Here is an 18535-nt window from a genome sequence, read left to right on the forward strand (position 1 = left end):
GATACACGGTAATATACTTAGATTTCACAAAGGCTTTTGATAGATTACCGCATGATAAATTGATAGTCAAATTAGAGTGGGTGGGGTTGGATATTAGATTGGTGCATTGAATTGGAGACTGGCTATCTGATAGGTATCAACAAGTTGTGTATGGGGGAGCAATATCCAGGAAAAGAAAAGTCATTGGTGGTGTGCCTCAGGGGTCTGTTTTAGGGCCATTACTGTTTAACTTGTATATTAATGATATCACTGAAGATTTGGATAGAGATATTCAGTTGTTTGCAGATGATGCAAAGTTGGGACGAACCATGAAGAGTAGAGATGTTTGTGGCCTTACAAGAAGACTTGAATAAATTGAGTGATTGGGAATGGGGATATGAACTCAATGTTGCAAAATGTAAGGTTTTAAAATTTGGTAAACAAAGATGGGATGCAGAATTTGTGCTTGTTGAGGATATATTGTTGGAGGTGGAGGAAATAAGAGATCTGGGGTGATAGTGGATAAAGATCTGAAATTTAGGGGACACATAGCCATAATAGTGAAGACAGCACAAAGGTTTCTGGGAAAGATGCAGAGGACACTGACTTGTAGACATAGGGAGATTCTTGTTCCATTGTATAAGGCCTTGATTAGGCCACATATGGACTATTGTGCCCAGATTTGGTCACCTGGTTTGCAGAATGACAAAAAGATGTTGGAAAGGGTCCACAGGCGACTGACTAAGGTATTTTCTAACCTCTGGAATGTCGAGTATGAGACAGAGTATGAGGAAAGATTGAGAAGATGCAATTTGTACAGTCTGGTGGACAGGAGGAAGAGGGGGAGATATGATAGAGACCTACAAGTTAGTAAGTGGTTGTTATAGGATCAATGCTGGAGAGGTTCTACAGAAAATAGTGGGAGATCGGGGGGGGGGGGGGGAACCACAGGTTATCCCTGGAAACTGTATAAGGAGGGAGTGAGAAGCAACTTTTTTTTCATGCAGAGTTGTGAATGATTGGAACACTTTGCCTGAGAGTGTGGTGTCTGCATAGAATTTGAATGTGTTTAAAGCATGGTATGATGAGCTGCGTGTATGATAAAAGTACCTCCTGATGAGTCTTTGACTCCATGGAGTTTTGGGTAGTAATAATAATAATAATTAATTGACCATTTAAATTCTAGATATTTGTTTTCCTAATTTCATATTAGTACCTTTTTTGTCTGAGGTATTGGGTTTTCACTCACCAAAAACAGAAAAGGTTGTATTCATTAATAGTCATAAGTAGAGTGGTTTCAGCAGATTTCCACCAGTTTGTCTATCAATAGTTTATTTGTTGCTTGCCAATTGTTGATTTTTATTTATTTTTAATATATAATTATTTTTTGTTTATTGCAAAAACAAAAGAAATAGTTATTTTAATTTTTTTTTAAATTAAATTTTTGCAAAATATTATATTACTGGTTAGGAGTAAATATTGTCAGTTTGACTTTTTTGTGTCCAGAGAATGACACAGGGGGTTAGTTGTTAAGGAAGCCTGAACTGTCATGGTTGCATTTCCATGATTGGAATAGGTCTAAGTTCGATTCTTGTCACGACGGAGGAATCTTTATCTGGACGATTTCAATCGAAGGTGAGTTAGCCGATCTCATACAGAGGTAGCAGGGTTTTTCTCCTGGAAACTCTGGTTTCTCATCCCGCATACAGACAAATTGGCCCTTCAGAACACACGCAATTTACAGACAAAAAATACTAGTTGTTGTGGAGGTGGGTGGTTGATGGAGATGATTCGTAGTAGAGGTTCGGTGTAGTGGTTGAGGCAGATGTAGGTGTTCTCCCAAGATGAGTCTTCAGACTCCTTGGAGGTATCAGGAATAATAATAATAATAATGTCCATGCATTATCTTTGGTTATTAGGTGTATGTGATTTATGAAAAGCTCAGAGAAATATTTCCTCAAGTGAGAAAGAAGTAATGGAGAGTCTTCGTGATAGGCCTTTTAGGAAGGTGAACAGTATTTTTGATATATTTTGGTTGGTTGGGATGCTATGGCCTGTACATCTCCCTGTTTTAATATTTCTGTTATTTTCTTTTGCTTTTGGAAGGTTGCAATATTTCTAATTTTCTATATATGGTATTGTATTTCAATTAGTAGGTAAAGCAGTTGAGTTTTCATGCTTCCTTTTTCAGGTATGTTTTGTAAATTATAATGCTTGTTCTTTCCTCAGTGTGTGTGTTTGGACATCGAAGTTGTGGCTGATATGAACCCACTGTGCATTCGTAAAAAGGTGTTTTCAGTTTCTTATTGGATGCAGAAGGCACGATTTACACTTTCAAATTTTTTCCTATTTTTGTGTTTTCTGATAGGATATTGTTCAATATCCTCCAGTCTAAATTGTGTCTAGAGAGGTATTAACTAGCAAAGGGTTAAGTAACTAGGGAGATAAAAGGAAAGAGTTTTAGAAGAATAGTCCAGCTTTTGAAGAGGAAGGAATTGCTCAGTTTTCTTGGGTTCTGTCATGGATCCCAATTCTTCTAGGATCCCATTGATCCTAATTCTTCTAGCTGAAATAGCAATTTTTCCATTTTCCTTGTCTTGTTGGAGTGTATCTATTGGATTGGTTTTAATTGCCTGTATTATGTCTTCTTTTTTAAGTTCTTGAAGGTATTGTTTATGCTTTTTTTTTTTTGGCAATAATTTTTGCTTGTTTGGATATGGTTCTGTAGTATTCTGTTGTGGTCTTTGCCTTCTTGCTTCTGTGGTTTTGACCTGTGGAGATTTTATAGTTAACACCTAGCCAGTACTGACACATTTCATGGGAGGGATGTACAGTTTCTGAGAATTTAATTACCTGGAGAATTTTCAGTACTGTGATAGTAGCATTTCTGTAAGTCTTTGGATGTTTTCATATCCCCCCCCCCGTTCTTTTTTTGGGAATAACTTATCTTGCTGGCCTTTGCCTTTTTTTCTTTTTCCAGAAGAAGCTGTATTAATGTCTTCCAGTCTTTTAATTTGTGATTTGCTGATGGGAAATGAAGTTGTGTAATATTTAATCACAGGGATCATTAACTCTTTATGACTTGTGCTTTTCCAGTGACAGGTTGCTAGGTTTCTTTTATACAGGTAATTTTTTTAATGATTTCTTCATTTCCTGTTTGGCCTAGGTGGTTATGGCCTTGTTGTTATTCTGTTATACTTTTGTATTGTCTGGAGTGTTTTAAGAGCCAAGTTATTGGTTATGATGCACATGACATCATCAGCATGAATAACACATTTTATTTCCTGTTGTTTCTATATTGGACTTACAAAGCCTTTGATTTCTGGGGTCTCTCTGATCATTTTTGCAATCATCTCAGTTTGTTTTGTGTATAAAGCTGGCAAAAGAGTCCAGCCTGGTCTTACGTCTCGCATTATGCAGATGTTATCAAATAGATTGTCGTTTATACATATTTTGTTGATTATCTTGTTGTAGAGGCAGTTTATCTTGCATAGGAAGTGTGAACCATAATTATGTGCTGCAAGGGTTGCTAATAAGAGATCATGGTTGACTCTGTCAAATGCTTTGCTTTGATCAAGGGAAATCAATGTTGCATTTATTTTATTTTCTCTTTCTTGGTGTACTTGATAATATTACTGAGGAGGTTAATTGACTGGAAGATATATCTGGAATAGCACAGGTTTGATTTGGGTGGATTATTGATTGTGTTGGGCTTAATCTGTTAGTAATTATTTTGGCTAATATTTTGTAGTCAGTATATTGTAAGGTGATATTGATAGGCCTCCAGTTGCCAACCTGCAATGTGTCAGTGTTGTTTGGCTTTGGAGTTAGGATTATGATCGATAGTTTCTATGAAAGCATGAGTTCATGATCTTTAATAACTGTTTTGTAGACTTTGGTTAGGATGCCCTATTATATTGTGAAACCTGTGGAGTATTCATAAATAAAAATTCACACGTATACCATAGTAATTAAATTTGAATAATATGTAGATATTTCGTCTTAAGTCTTTTAAGACATCATCAGTACTAGGAATTACATTCAAAGGAACAGCTTTTTTTGATTTGGATTTTATCCATTTAATAGGGCTGTATCTTTAATAATTTGCAATTCTTATTTTAAAGATTCTTCACAGGAACAAAATTTGTGTGCTCTGGATACCAGAGATTTTATGATGCCATATTTTTGAGATGGATGGTGAGCTGATGAATTGTGGATGTAATGACCTGAAAAAGTTAGTTTATGATAGACAGAATTGGAGATGGAACTGTCTTGTTTTTGTTGGATGTGTATATTAAGAAAGGAGATGCCTTATGATGATTCTTTTTCTAGTGTGAATTTGATGTGAGGATGAAAGTTGTTGATCTTATTTAAAATGAGTATAGTTCTTGTTCAGAGTGACTCCAGGCTGCAAAGACGCCATCAACATATCGTAGCAATATTTTTGATTTTGGTTCAAGAGCGAAAATTCTATCTTCTAGGTATTCCAGAAAAAGGTTGGCTAAGTTTGCTGATAAGGGAGAACGAATTGCTGTTCCTTCTTGTTTATAAATTTTTTCTTTCCATGTGAGGTATCCAGATGTGATAGCAAATTTGAATAATTCCACAATATCAGATGGAAATTTTTTGAGTTAATAATTCTATTGTCTCCTTATGAGGGATATTTGTGAAGAGGGAGACAATGTTGAAGCTTATTGGCATGTCTTTTATTTTTGTGCGAAATTCTGTGGAATTTTTAATTGATGAAGCTGAGTGGCCTGTGAGTGGACGGAGAAGGTTTGACAAAAATCTTGATATTTTATAAGTTGGGTGGCTGCTTATAAAATCCACAATGGGTCTAAGTGGACAGTTGTTTTTGTGCAGTTTAGGTGAACCATATATTCTAGGAACCCTAGCATGATATGTTCTGAGTCTTTTGATGGTTTCCTGATCTATGATGTTGTTTCATCCAGTAACTTGTTGAGTTTCTTGAGCTGTCTTTTTGTAGGATCATAATCTAGTTAGGTGTATGTATTTCGATATCGAAGCAGTAGATTCATTTTCCAGTCATATGAATTGATATCTAAGATGACAGTGGTATTCCTCCTGTTGGCTTTGGCAATAACTATGTTTTTATTTCGTTTTAAGGAGTTCAGAGCTTTTAATTCTGATGGTGGAATGTTCAAGTCTGAAGGTTTTCTCATAGATTACTTTGGCTATTTCAAAACGTAGTCTATTGGCTTCAATATTAGAAAGATGGCTTGTGTTCCTTTCAGTGTTGTGTATGAAATCCAGATAAGGAATATGTTTAGGTGAAATGGCAAACTTATGACCTTGTGCTAATATTCATTTCATCTTCCATTAACAGTTGGCCAGATAAATTTGTCAGCCGGTAATTTGGTTATATTTTTCTTAGATTGTTCTAATAATGTTAGGTGTTTTTTTATGGAGATTTATATTGCTTGTTTCAAATGATTTAATATCTACATTTTTTTGAAATATTAATAACTAATTGTAGCAGGTCTTGATTCTACATATTTGAGAGATCAGCTTCCAATTCTGTTATTTGATAAAGCCCATGATAAAAATGCAGCTTAAGTTCAATGGCTTAAATTAAAAACTCCAGATCCTCATTCAGCTTACACAACAACAACAACAACTCAAAACGTGTAAAAAAAGTTATCGACAATTTCAAAGCAGACTTTGTAAGAATGAAATGCAATAAGCTAGCTTCCTGCAAAACTGGCAGTCAAGCCTTCTGGTCCCATGCTAAGGCTGTTGAGCATAACTTCTGGTCCTTCCATGTTTCCACCTCTCTTGCATCCCAATAGCACTATGGTAACCTCACTGAAGGAAAAGGCAGACCTCTTGGAATCAATTTTTTCCTCCTGGACAACCAAAACAAATCACCTCCCGTACTTCCACAAATTGTCCACTTGCATGCCTCCTCTGAACTTTTCCCAAGAGGACATCAGAAAACCCCACATTAATCTTGATACTAATAAGGCTCTTGGTCCAGATGGTATTCCTCCAGTTGCTCAAAACTTATGCTTCAAAATTGATGATGCCTATCCTGTATTGTCTATATAAATTTTCATATTCTACTGGCATTTATTCAACAGCATGGAAGCAAGCCCACATCCAGCTTGTACCTAAAATATGGAGACAAAAGTCAGCCATCTAATTAGCATTCCATTGCTCTCAGCTTGGTACTTTAAAAAGTGATGGAGAAAGTTATCAACAGCTAGCTTCCTCATTATCTGGAGACTCGTCAGTTAATTAGTGATCACCAATATAGATTCCATCATTTTCATTCAAAACAGCTGACTTCCTAGCTAATCTCACCTACTTTAAGACTCAGTCAACAGGCCACATTTTCTCCTTAATCACTTGCCCACACATGATACTGTAGGTCTTATGACCTTTCATGCATGGGGTTAACACAAAAAAATCTCTCCGGTCAAGACTACATGATCATTTTTCCCAAGCAGAGGCAGCATACCTAGATTGGTTATTGCTAAGTTCTCTAATGCTGTGATCAGAAAACTTAACAGTCTCTCTTTGGTTCCTTCATTACATGCTGCTTCAGATAATTATCTCTCTCAGCAACTGCATGAATTCCAATTTCTTCTTTCCCTGTGACCATTCTCCCCAATCTGTCTCCATAGTTGAAAAACTCTTACCATAATAATTACTTGACTTGCACTCATCATTCTAATTTGCTAGTGCATGTCTACATTCTACCTTATACTATCCATTCTACCATATCCTCTGGATTATGGCAGTAACCAATTACATATATCATTCTGTTTGCCTCTATCTCATCTCACACCAGACAGCCTCAAATGAACTGCCCTCTGCATCTCTGCCCTCCTGACGTACTTCCTCTTTTCTTGGCTTCAGTTTCTCTGTTGTCATTGAAACAACCCCTTCCTCCATCCCATTTCTTCTGTCCTCTCTGAAGATACTATATCCTTTGCATTCTGTTCCTATGTTTATATCATCCTCAGTCAAACAAGACTGTAATGCCTATAACTTTTGACCATGTTGAGCTAACCATTGCCAAAAACTCCCCACCCTTATTCCCTTATTTTCACAACCTCCCTTACATCTAGTGTTGCTTAGCCCACTAAAGAACTTGGGTTGCTACATTTAGCATTGTGCAATCACTCTCCAACTTGCTAACCTCTAGGTTGCCTGGACCATGCTCACCTACATCCCTCCCCACCCAAACATTCTAGTGTTCCTGTTACTGCACTTCCAAACTCTCACTAATCAAAGCTTAATTAAGGCTCCTCAAGCTTAAATCCATTCACAAGCCATCCAGCTTATACAAATTCTTCCTTCCATCAAACTCGCTCCATAAATCTATAAAATCCACATTCCTCCTGCACAGTCTGCACATTGACTTATTTGCAATCATAGCTATCCATCTCAGCTTGTCTCTATCATACAGTGGCAACAGACTGATAACTTTTTCTTTCTCACTCTTCTTTTTTCGCATGCATCAGAAACTCATATCTCCTTACCTGCCACACTTGTCACCTGTTAAATCATTTGTACCAGCCAAAGTAAACATCTTTTTCACCTTCGTCTTCTGCATCCTTATAGCATCACTAACATCATTAATTATGACACCAGGAAGACACAATTTTGTCACACATTCCTCAAGCATTTCTCTTATCAATGAATTACCATACAAAATCCTATGCTTATTCTCACACTTTTATCCTTTCATATTCTGCTTTCTCTCCCATTACATCTCTCACTTATTTTTTGCTTCTGTATCATACCATCCATCCATTAAGTTTTCCATAGCCATTTATTCTCATATTTTGTTCATTGGAGAACTCCATGTAAGTGTGCTATCTTTTCCATTGCCGTCTGTTCATTCTCTTTCGTTTTCCACCACTTCATTCATACTCATACTACTTGTAACACGAGCCTTGACAATCACACTTTGCACATCACACTTCTGGCATTTACTCATAAAACACTTAGGACAAACACTTTCTTCAGTTTTGGCTCCCATATATTATGCCACCCATGATACTAATATGCTATATATATATATATATTATATAAATAAAACATAAAACTCTGCCATATCTGTATTAGATCAGCTACTGTAAAGCTCTTTTAACAGTTTCTAACATCTTAGGTAGGATCTGAAACAAATGGCATCGTTGCCACTGTGAAGCAGTTTAGTCAGTGGCAATTAATTACAATTAATTGCCACTTATTGGCAGTTAATTACAATTACCTCCCAAAATTAGAGATAGGCATATAGTGTGTTTGATTAATTAGGTTGGTGGGATTAGGACTTTTGATTAAGATTAGGACTTTACACAATTCAAGAAATAGGTGATCTTGAAGGGCTTGAAATCTACCATGTTCACACTTTGACATAATTTAGGAAACATTTTAATGAATCTATAGGTGTTGTTTTTTCTGTATTATCATCATCATCATCAAATTCCTGCCATGTACCCTCAAGGGGTGTACAGGATATGATAGTACCACATGAAAAAATTACATCATTACTAACTTCCTATCTACAATTTTCCTCCAAATCAGTTTGTTACTTGTCAAGACTCCAACATTATCAGATCTTATATTTCTATCGTCTAAGGCACTTTGTACCGTATCAATCCACCTATATCTTGGTCGTCTTCTGGGTCATTTTCCTGCCAACCTGGCAGAGAACACTTGTTTTACTAAGCTTTCCTCTCCCATTCTATTTAAGTGACCATACCACCTGAGATTAGCTCTGCTAACACATTCCTGGATGCTGACAATGTCAAGTTCTTTCCTAATATCCTCGTTTTTAATATGATATTGCCATTGATGCCATCTGTTCACGCCTCTAATCTTTCTCAGGACTCTCATATCTGCGGTCTCTAGTCTGGTCAAGTGTTTTACTTCTGACCCAGCTCTCAGATCCATAAGTTAAAACTGGTTTGAACACTGTCTTGTATACAGCTAATTTAGTGTTCTGACTAATTTCTCTCTTATTCCATATGAATTTATTCAATTGACTTCCCACCATACCAGCTTTGCTGATTCTGTTGTCTATTTCTATATTTAATTTACCATCTTCAGTAAAAATCGTGCCTAAATAGCTGAAATGTTTTACTTGTTCCACAGGTTCTCCATTCACAACACAGTTGACATTTTCAATGATTCTGCCTATTTTCATTGTCTTTGTCTTTTTATTGCTGACCTTCATACCATATCTATTACAACAGTTATTCAATTTAGTCAGAGAATCTTGCAGACTTGTAGTGGATTTATTTAGAATATAACATCATCTGCATAAAGCAAAGAACTGACATTAACATCTCCAATTTTGATATCATGTTTAATACCACTTTCCTTCATAATGTGATCCATATAGATGATGAATAACAGAGGGATAATGTACATCCTTGTCTCACACCAGATTTAACATTAAACCATCTTCCTATACTTCCTTCAATTCTAACTGCTGACTTAAAACTCAAATAAAGACTAAGTATTGCTTGATATAATGCCCTATTGACACCATATAACTGTAGTGTATTGAATAGCTTCTCTCTTGGCACCTTGTCATATGCCTTTTCCAAATCGACAAAACTCAAATAGAGATCTTTGTTATATTCCCATGATTTCTTCACTATTTGTCATAAAGTGACGATCTGATCCTGACACCCTATATTTGTCCAGAATCCAGCTTGTTCTTCACCCAGATTTTCTTCCACAATTCTTCTCAATTGTTTCTCAAGTATACTTGCATAGATCTCGCCAGGAACACTTAGTAGGGAAATACCTCTGTAATTCTCGATTCAGTTTTATTTCCCGTTTTATATATGGGTACTATGAGAGCTCTACTCCAATCATTGGGAATTTGTCCCTCTGTCAGGCTTTCTGAACAATGCAGTGCAGCCACTGTAAAACTTTTATGCCACCATACTTCAGCATTTTTGGTTGAATATCATCTACTCCTGCTGCCTTTCCACATTTTAAGCCTTTGGTGGCTTTTTCTACTTCAAGTATGGATATGTATTCCTGACTGCATGCCTGGTCAGTGTTTTTTACCACTGTGCTGTCATCACTGCTTGTTTCATTTAGCAGTTTTTCAAAATAATTACTCCATACTTCAAGGATATCTCTTTCTTCCATTTTCATGTCACCTTTATCATCTCTGACTCCTTTTACAGCACTCTTTCCTCCATTCCTAAGCTTCTTCAACAACCTCCAGAATATTTTGCCACCTTCTTGATATTTATTTTCTATATTCCTGCCAAAGTCCTCCCATGACTTTTGTTTAGCTAGTTTTACACAGTGTTTAGCATTCTTGCATTTGTCTCTGTATTCTCTAAGAGCACAAGCTGACTTATTTGCCAGGAACTTTTGATATGCTTTCTTCTTTTCCTTCACTGCCTGTTTAACTTCCTGTGTCCACCATGGAGTTCTAATTTTTCTATCCTTGCAGACAAATTCACCTCATGCCCTCTTGCTGAATCAATCAGGGCTTTCTTCAAGGCTTGCCACTGAATCTCCAAGGTTTGATTCCTGTTCTCAAACTCTTTCATTTTTTCTTCAATCTTTGTGTGTTTTAGTCTACAGTTCACATCTGAGAGCTTCTCAACTTTTATTCGCTTTAAAACTTTCTTACATGTTATTCTTTTCAATATGAAATTCAATTTTATCCTGCTCAAGACTAAATAGTGATCACTTTCAATTTCAAATCCTCTGTACACTCTGGTGTCCTGCACCAGGGAGAAAACATCACTATCAACAATAACATAGTCAATGAGACTTTTCTTTTTCCTTGCCTCTTCTCTCCATGTGAATTTGTGCACATTTTTATGTTGGAACAAGGTGTTAGTAATAACCAGTCCATGTCCTGAGCAGAAATCCAACAGATATTTGCCATTATTATTAGCTTTGCTCTTTTCTCCATATTTTCCCAAAATATTTTTGTATGTCTCACAATCATTTCCTACTCTGCTATTTAGATCCCCAACAAGGACCAACTTTTCCTTTTTCATTGTGTCAGTTGCTTTTTCTAAAGCATCAAAAAATTCCTCCACTTCTACCTTAGTAGAACCTTCTCTGGGGCCATAGGCCCAAATAAGTCTCATTGTCCAGTTCCCCATTCTCATATTTGCCCACATTACTCTACTTGAGACTGCCTGCCATTCAAGAAGATTAGCCTTATATTTTGTGTTGAATACTATGGCTACTCCTTCTTTTCCTTGATTGTCATTGCCTGAATATAACATTTTGTATTTATTGCTCAGAAAGATCTCACCAGTTTTTGTCTTTTTTGTTTCAGTCACCCCTATTATGTCGATCTGGTACTTATCTAATTCCTCAGCTAGCTCCATTTCTTTGCCATTCAGGCTTCTTATGTTGATAGTACCGATCTTTAACTCTGGTGATGTTGAGTTGGGGTGTGTTTTCAGATTTGTTCCAGTAGCTGACTTTTCGCTGTTTGCCCTGATTCCCTGGCAAAAACAATGGGGGCCTTGTTTAACCGGGCGCCACCCCAGCCGGCATGAGATTTTTTCATGTTGTACCATCATTTTTTATTTTGGTTTAACCAATAAGAATACAATTTGGTCGGCTAAGTCCCAAATTGCCAGCCCATCCTCGTTCGTTTTCAGTATCCAAGTAGATACCCAACAGGGTGCACCACGAGAATGTGAGGATTGGACATTAGGTCAGAAGCCCTGGTCAGTTCTCCACATTCCTTTAAAGGCTATGTGGAGGTCTCCTCTCCGTTATACAGCTTTGACCCTTAAGCACCCCTTTCTGTATTATTATTATAGTAAATAGTAACTGTATAGTTTATTCTATCTTTTAGTAAAATGAATTTAATGAATTTGAAGAGTGTTGTTTTGTCTATATAATATCATTATTGATAATAATAAACATCCACAATGTCATACCTTGCAGTTCCACTCTAACATAACTTAGCGAGAGGTATGAGATTTTTGCTTGAGACTGTACGGAAGAATACAGAGAGAGGAAAAATAGTGTGCATGTTGCCTAGGTATGATAATGATGAGCTGAGCAGAAGAGCGGTGATATTGAATGGCATAATAGCGAGAATGTGTGACAAGAGAGGACTGGTATATGTGGATGCTTGGAGTGCATGTGAGGAAAGAGAGGAATTGTATGCGAGAGACCGTTTACATTTGAATGAGGAAGGACGTAGGCATCTGGAGAGATTGCTGTTCTGAACGAGTCAGTGTGTCCCAGGGAGGATGATAGCAGGGGTGGCCTCTTGTGGGACTGGATACTTGGGAGAAGGGAGACAATGTCAGGTAACACTGAGCCCCAGTGTAGGAGGGATAATGCTGGGTATAGAAACAATGGCATTTATATGCTTTATAAATGCCATTGTTTCTATACCCAGGCATCTGGAGAGATTGCTGTTCTGAACAAGTCAGTGTGTCCCAGGGAGGATGATAGCAGGGGTGGCCTCTTGTGGGAATGGATACTTGGGAGAAGGGAGACAATGTCAGGTAACACTGAGCCCAGTCTAGAAGGGATAATGCTGGGTATAGAAACAATGGCATTTATATGCTTTATACTAATGCCAGGAGTGTCTGGAATAAGGGAGAAGAATTGGTGGTGCAGATAGCATCAGCCTGGCCAAAAATTATTGCGATCACTGAGACGTGGTTGACAGAAGGGGATATAACAACAGGAATAGAAGTCGCTGGGTATAGCATTTTTCGTCAGGATAGGAGGGGAAAGCATGGTGGTGGGGTACTGCTTATGATAAGTGATGACCTATGTCCTCTAAGAGTGGAGAATTTGGAAGGAAGTGAGACAAATGATTTTGAGAGCGTATGGTGTGAGGTAAAGGTAGGCAAGACAGGATATTTAATGGGGTGTTGCTACAGACCCAGGAGCACAGAGGATGGGGAGCAGGAGATGTTTAGACAGCTAAGTTTGGCAAGTGCAAGAAGAATGATTGTTATGGGAGATTTTAACTTCAGTAGTATAAATTGGAGAGAGGAAGAGCAATAGGGGAATGGAATTTCTAGAATTCTTGAGGGACAAATATCTTAGGCAACATGTAACAGAGGGAACAAGAGGTTCAAAAGTTTTGGATTTGGTTATAGCATCAGAAGAGTTGATAATAACTGAGTTGACGTCTCTCCCACCAGTTGGAGAGAGTGACCATATGGTGTTGACTTGGAAAATGAATAGACATGCAGGAGTATCAAAGAGACGGGAGCTTATGTGGAATTATAAGGCAGGTGATTATAATAGTCTTAGACGTCAACTTCGGGAAGTTTCATGGAGGGAGGAATTGGAAGGCCGGGATATCACTAGTGCATGGGAAATTATGAAAGAATATTTGTTATCAGCAATAGTAAGTTGTATACCACGAGTGAAGAAGAGGAAGCAATTTGGAGTAAAGTGGATGACTAACAATATTAAACAGGAATTGCATGCGAAAAAGAGGATGTGGAAGAGATATAAGGAGACAGGTAAAGAGATGCATGAGGAATATAAGACACAGGCCAGAAGAGTGACTAGTCTGGTAAGGAAAGCGAAACTGGAATATGAGAGGAGATTGGCCCTAAGATCCAAAGAAAATCCTAGGGAATTTTTTAGCTATGTGGCCAGTAGGAGGAGAAATGACTGTGGAAGAATGATATTGTGGGATAAAAATGAGAATAGAGTGACTGATGCAGAGGACATAGTGGAATTGTTCAATGAACACTTTATTGGAGTATTTCATCCTAGAGGAGTCAGTTTTAATGCTTGGAGGGATAGGACTAGTTCGAGGTCTGGAGGTACAGGAGGAGAGTGTGTTTCAGATACTTAGTAATCTGGATGTCAGTAAATCTGTGGGACTGGATGGTATTTCACCACGAGTTTTGAGAGAATGTGCTAGGGAATTGACAGTGCCTTTAACGTGGCTTTTCAGTGAAAGTCTGGCTTTGGCAAAGGTGCCCAGGGAATGGAAGGAAGTTAAGATAGTGCCATTGCATAAGGGTGGTAGCAGACAAGAAATGTCTAATTATCGGCCAGTCTGTGTGTCATCAGTAGTTAAGATCTTGGAGAAAGTAGTGAGGGACCGTATACAGCATTGGGCAGATGAGGGTAATGTTATCTGTGAGAATCAACATGGATTTGTGAAAGGACACTCTTGTTTTAGCAATATGCTAGCCTTTTATAATAAAGTTACTAGAACATTAGATGAGGGAAAGGCATATACTGCAATTTTCTTAGACTTGGCAAAGGCATTTGACAGGGTGCCACATGATAAGCTGATATTTAAGTTGCAGCACATGGGTCTGGATGTCATATTGGTCAACTGGATTCAGGATTGGCTGTCTGATAGGTATCAGAGAGTTGTGTATGGTGGAGCAGTTTCCAGGAGGCAGAGGGTTATAAGTGGGGTCCCACAGGACTAGTACTAGGACCTATATTATTTAACCTTTATATCAATGATATAGCCAGTGGACTGCAGGGGGATATTCAGTTGTTTGCGGATGATGCGAAGCTGGGAAGGATTATTAGTAATAGTGCAGATGTGGTAGCCCTGCAAGAGGATTTAAATAAGCTAGATAGATTGGCAAATGAATGGGGGTGTCAGTTTAATGCAGCAAAATGTAAGGTCTTGAGGTTTGGGAAACATCGATGGGATGCTGCATACTCTATGGGAGGAGTTATACTGGAGGAAGTAGGGGAGTCAAGAGATCTGGGGTTGATGATTGATAGAAACCTGAATTTTAGGGGACATATTGCAAAGGTGGTGAAGGTAACACAGAGGATTGCTGCTATTATGAGAAGGACACTGACCTGCAGAGATAAGAGGGTTATCATTCCGTTGTATAAGTCTCTGATCAGACCACACTTGGACTATTGTTCTCAGATTTGGTCCCCAGGATTTGAAGGGGATAAATTAACTGTGGAAAGGATACAAAGACGGATGACAAAGATGGTTTCAGGACTGTACAAGGATAGTTATGAGGATCGGCTGAGAGAATGTGGACTGCAGAGTTTGGTGGATAGAAGAAGGAGAGGTGATATGATTGAGACTTTTAAACTGTTGAGAGGTGGTTAGAGGGTTGACACTGGGGAGTTCTTTTGCTTGGTTGAACAGCGGGAAGGAGTGATGACAAGAGGCCATCCCTGGAAGTTATGAAAGGAAACTGTGAGCAAGAGGGTAAGGAGTGGTTTTTTTGTGTGGAGGGTGGTTGAGCCATGGAATGCTTTACCTGATGGAGTGGTGGGAGCGAGAACGGTCAGCGAGTTTAAAGAGTGGTATGATAGACTTCGTGTTTTTCAGAGGGGGGGGGGACCTCCCCTCGATGAGTCTTGACAGACTTTATGTCTTAGGAAGGACCTCCCTCGATGAGTCTTTTGACTCCTTGGAGGCTTGAATAATAATAATAATAATAATAATAATAACTTGTATGCACCCGTTTACTTCACTATCTTATCCTTTCACTTGCCTTCTTCCTAATTTTTTCACACTTCTTTTCATATGCTCCAGATTTTGGTTCTTCTACATCCATACTCAGTTTTCATCCAGATTACGCAAATGAATAGCATACCTGCACTCTAGTCATTGGGTTGTGGATTTGAATCCCATTTTAGCATGAATATGTATGTATGTGAAAGTTTTGAAGTAGATCTTGAAGGGCTTGAAAAGGTGCTGTTTGATCTTTAGAATATGGCTCCCACTTGTAATACTAGTGTAATACTATTTTTTAAACAACGGTATCACACATGTAAGAGAATTTAGAATTTATTAAATACACGTATATATTTTTCCACTGCAACATGTGCATTATTCAGGGAGAAAGCAAAAGAATTGGCTACAACATTTAAAATATAAATACAAGAATGGGGTCATATAGCATATGCATACATCCACGTGTCTCAATCACAGCTCAGTTAGTAGGTGGAAGCACTATTAAAGTTCCAGGAGACACGTATAGTTAAGTTATTATAAAGTTATAAACAATTAATTACAATTACCTCCCAAAATTAGAGATAGGCATATTGTCTGTTTGATTAAGATTAGGGTGGTGGGATTAGGACTTTTGATTAAGATTAGGACATGACACAATTCAAGAAATAGGTGATCAAATTTAAGCCTGTTATAGTACAACATCTTTGTTTGATTTCAGCAAACTCTTTGTCTAGTGTCAATAGCATCAGAATCAAGGTTGAAGAATCCAGAAATCATATATAATCTTGATATTCTTGGATTGTGATCTCAGCAGAATGGCTAGTCTGTCCAAAGTAGTAAAGTTGACATGGAAAGGATATTTGATAACATTGGTGGAGAAAAGAAGACAACTTCTGGGCTGGTCTGAATATGGTATATAGATTAAATTTGTGGAGAATCCATGTTCCTTTAAGGCAGAGTATGCAGTTCCTTTTAACATCAGATTGCAGTCTGGCAGAAGGATGATAATTATCAATTAATTTTTGTATCATGGTTTCAGTATATCCATTAATTGATACAGTGAGTTTTATTTTATTTTATTCTAATAGAAGCAAGTCAGAAGAATAAATTATGTATGCTTTGTGCACAAGGCTTTGGATAATACCTGTCTTTTCTGAATGATGATGATGATGTGAAGCTATGGATATACCTGCCAGTGAAGAATGGCTTCCTGTAAATAGACAATTCAATGTTATCAATAGAGTTACAAGGTCTCATGATATCAAGAAAGAGAACACTGTTGTTAGATTCATGCCCAATAGTGAACTTAATGTGAGTATATAAGGAGTTAATTTTGTCCAAAAACTGAAGTAGTTCTGTATTTGAGAGGGATAAGATCAAAAGATGTTATCAACAAAACATTGCCAAATATGGGATCAAGGAGAAAGGGTGTTAAAAATTTTGGTCCTTCAAGTTCTCCATAAAGTAGTCTGGCAAAACAGATGACATAGGGATGCTTATTGCATTACCTTTGATTTATTTAAACAGTTTTTGTCAAGTAAAGTGTCTAGCATTGATAAATAAACTGAAATAATACTATGTCCACCATGCAGGTTTCCATTGAATGATTGGTAGCAATAATAGTGTATAGCTTTTGGGAAATGTGGGGGGGGGGGTAAAATTCCTATAAAAATCTATCCTTGAATTTCTCTCGTGCACATGCAACAAGAGCTTCATATGCCTAGTACCTTAACCGTTCAAATTCAGTCCTCTCTCTCTCTCTCTTCCATGTCATGCCAGTGTGTGTGTGTGTGTGTGTGTGTATTTACAAACTTGTGCACCTTGTCTCAGTCATCATTTAGGCTTCGCACAGCAGTTTTCACAGAATAATTTTAATATCTGTTTTCTGACTTTGAAGTAATTTCCATTGTCAGCTAGCATCCTCATTGATTTCTTCTGCACAAAGCCTCAGTTATTCTCCTTATTTCCCTTGGAAAGACACATCTTTTGCTGCTATTTATTCACAACATCTGTGATAATCAAGCTTCAATTTAATTCTTCCTTGAATATTTATGACTGCACTTTCTTATCTGCTGTTTCTTCCTTAGTTTCCCCAGTTTTTCCCCCACATGCTTCATTTCACGTTGTCTATGTTATCTTTCTTCTGATATTTTTACAATCACATTCATTGTTGTATTCTTTTCTTTCTTGTTCAATACCTCAACCATGTCCCCCCCCCCTTTTTCCCCCTCTCTCCCCCCACTCCATTTGATTGTCATGCATCTCGCATAGTTGAGTACTTTTATTCTCCTTTAGACTTCAATATATATATATATATATGACAACTGTCATACTGTACTCACTGGATAAAATCCAGCTGAAACTCACTCTGTGATTAATCATTTCAGACTAACTCACATGTGACAGGTGCCATCTTAAATACATTCTAATGTAACTAATAATGATAAATTAAGGATAAAAATAACTTAATATTTAGCAGATATGCAAGTTATAAACTAAATAGTTAAATAATACAAAATATCTTATAATTGTATCACAATGCTTATTCACTTGCATTTCAAAAACATCTCTTATCACTTGATATAAATGAACAAATGAAGAGTACTCATCTCACATTATTGTATTTCATTTTATATTTCAGCTATTATTTAAATAGTCACACACGTATTGGAATATGTGTTTGTATTCTTTAAGAACTGACCATTTCTTCCTATATGTTTTTATTTTCAGCCATGTAGTCATAGTAATCACTGTAATAGGACAAGGAAAATTTTGAGAAAACCCCTCCTTGAAGATAATGGTTGTCCAATTTTATCAGAAAGTGAGCCTTGCATTATTAATATTTCTTGCTTCCAGTATACATGGGTTTTGAGTAATTGGAGCTCTTGTATACTTCCTGACAGTGCTGTATGCGGTGAAGGATTTCAGAAAAGAGCATTATTATGCATGCAAAGTGATGGACAACAAGTTAATCCTATATACTGTGCAAAGGTCAGTAATCATTTTTACAGTTCGTATAAAATTGTAATAGTAGTTTCTAATTTTTATTTGTGCAACTGAATATTTATGACTTTACATGCATAGACCTGTCATGTTGTGTTGACAAACTGCACAGAATTAACTATCATTTGAAAGGAAAAGGAT

The 18535-nt window shown here is 37.2% G+C and overlaps 1 protein-coding gene across 6 annotated transcripts in view; it reads left to right on the forward strand.

Moving 5' to 3' along the window:
* Window positions 1-18535, forward strand: part of LOC150093608 (thrombospondin type-1 domain-containing protein 7B-like) — a 950748-nt gene that overhangs the window by 543143 nt on the left and 389070 nt on the right. For all 6 annotated transcript variants that reach the window (XM_090412735.1, XM_090412734.1, XM_090412733.1 and 3 more), the window contains exon 19: window positions 18122-18382. In XM_090412735.1, the coding sequence (XP_090268861.1) occupies window positions 18122-18382 (261 nt within the window). The remainder of the gene's footprint in view (window positions 1-18121; window positions 18383-18535) is intronic.

The sequence above is a fragment of the Typopeltis vanoorti genome, chromosome 23 (genome assembly GCF_054136105.1).
Source record: "Typopeltis vanoorti isolate ZY-2024b chromosome 23, IOZ_Tvanoo_1.0, whole genome shotgun sequence".
Lineage (NCBI taxonomy): Eukaryota > Metazoa > Arthropoda > Arachnida > Uropygi > Thelyphonidae > Typopeltis > Typopeltis vanoorti.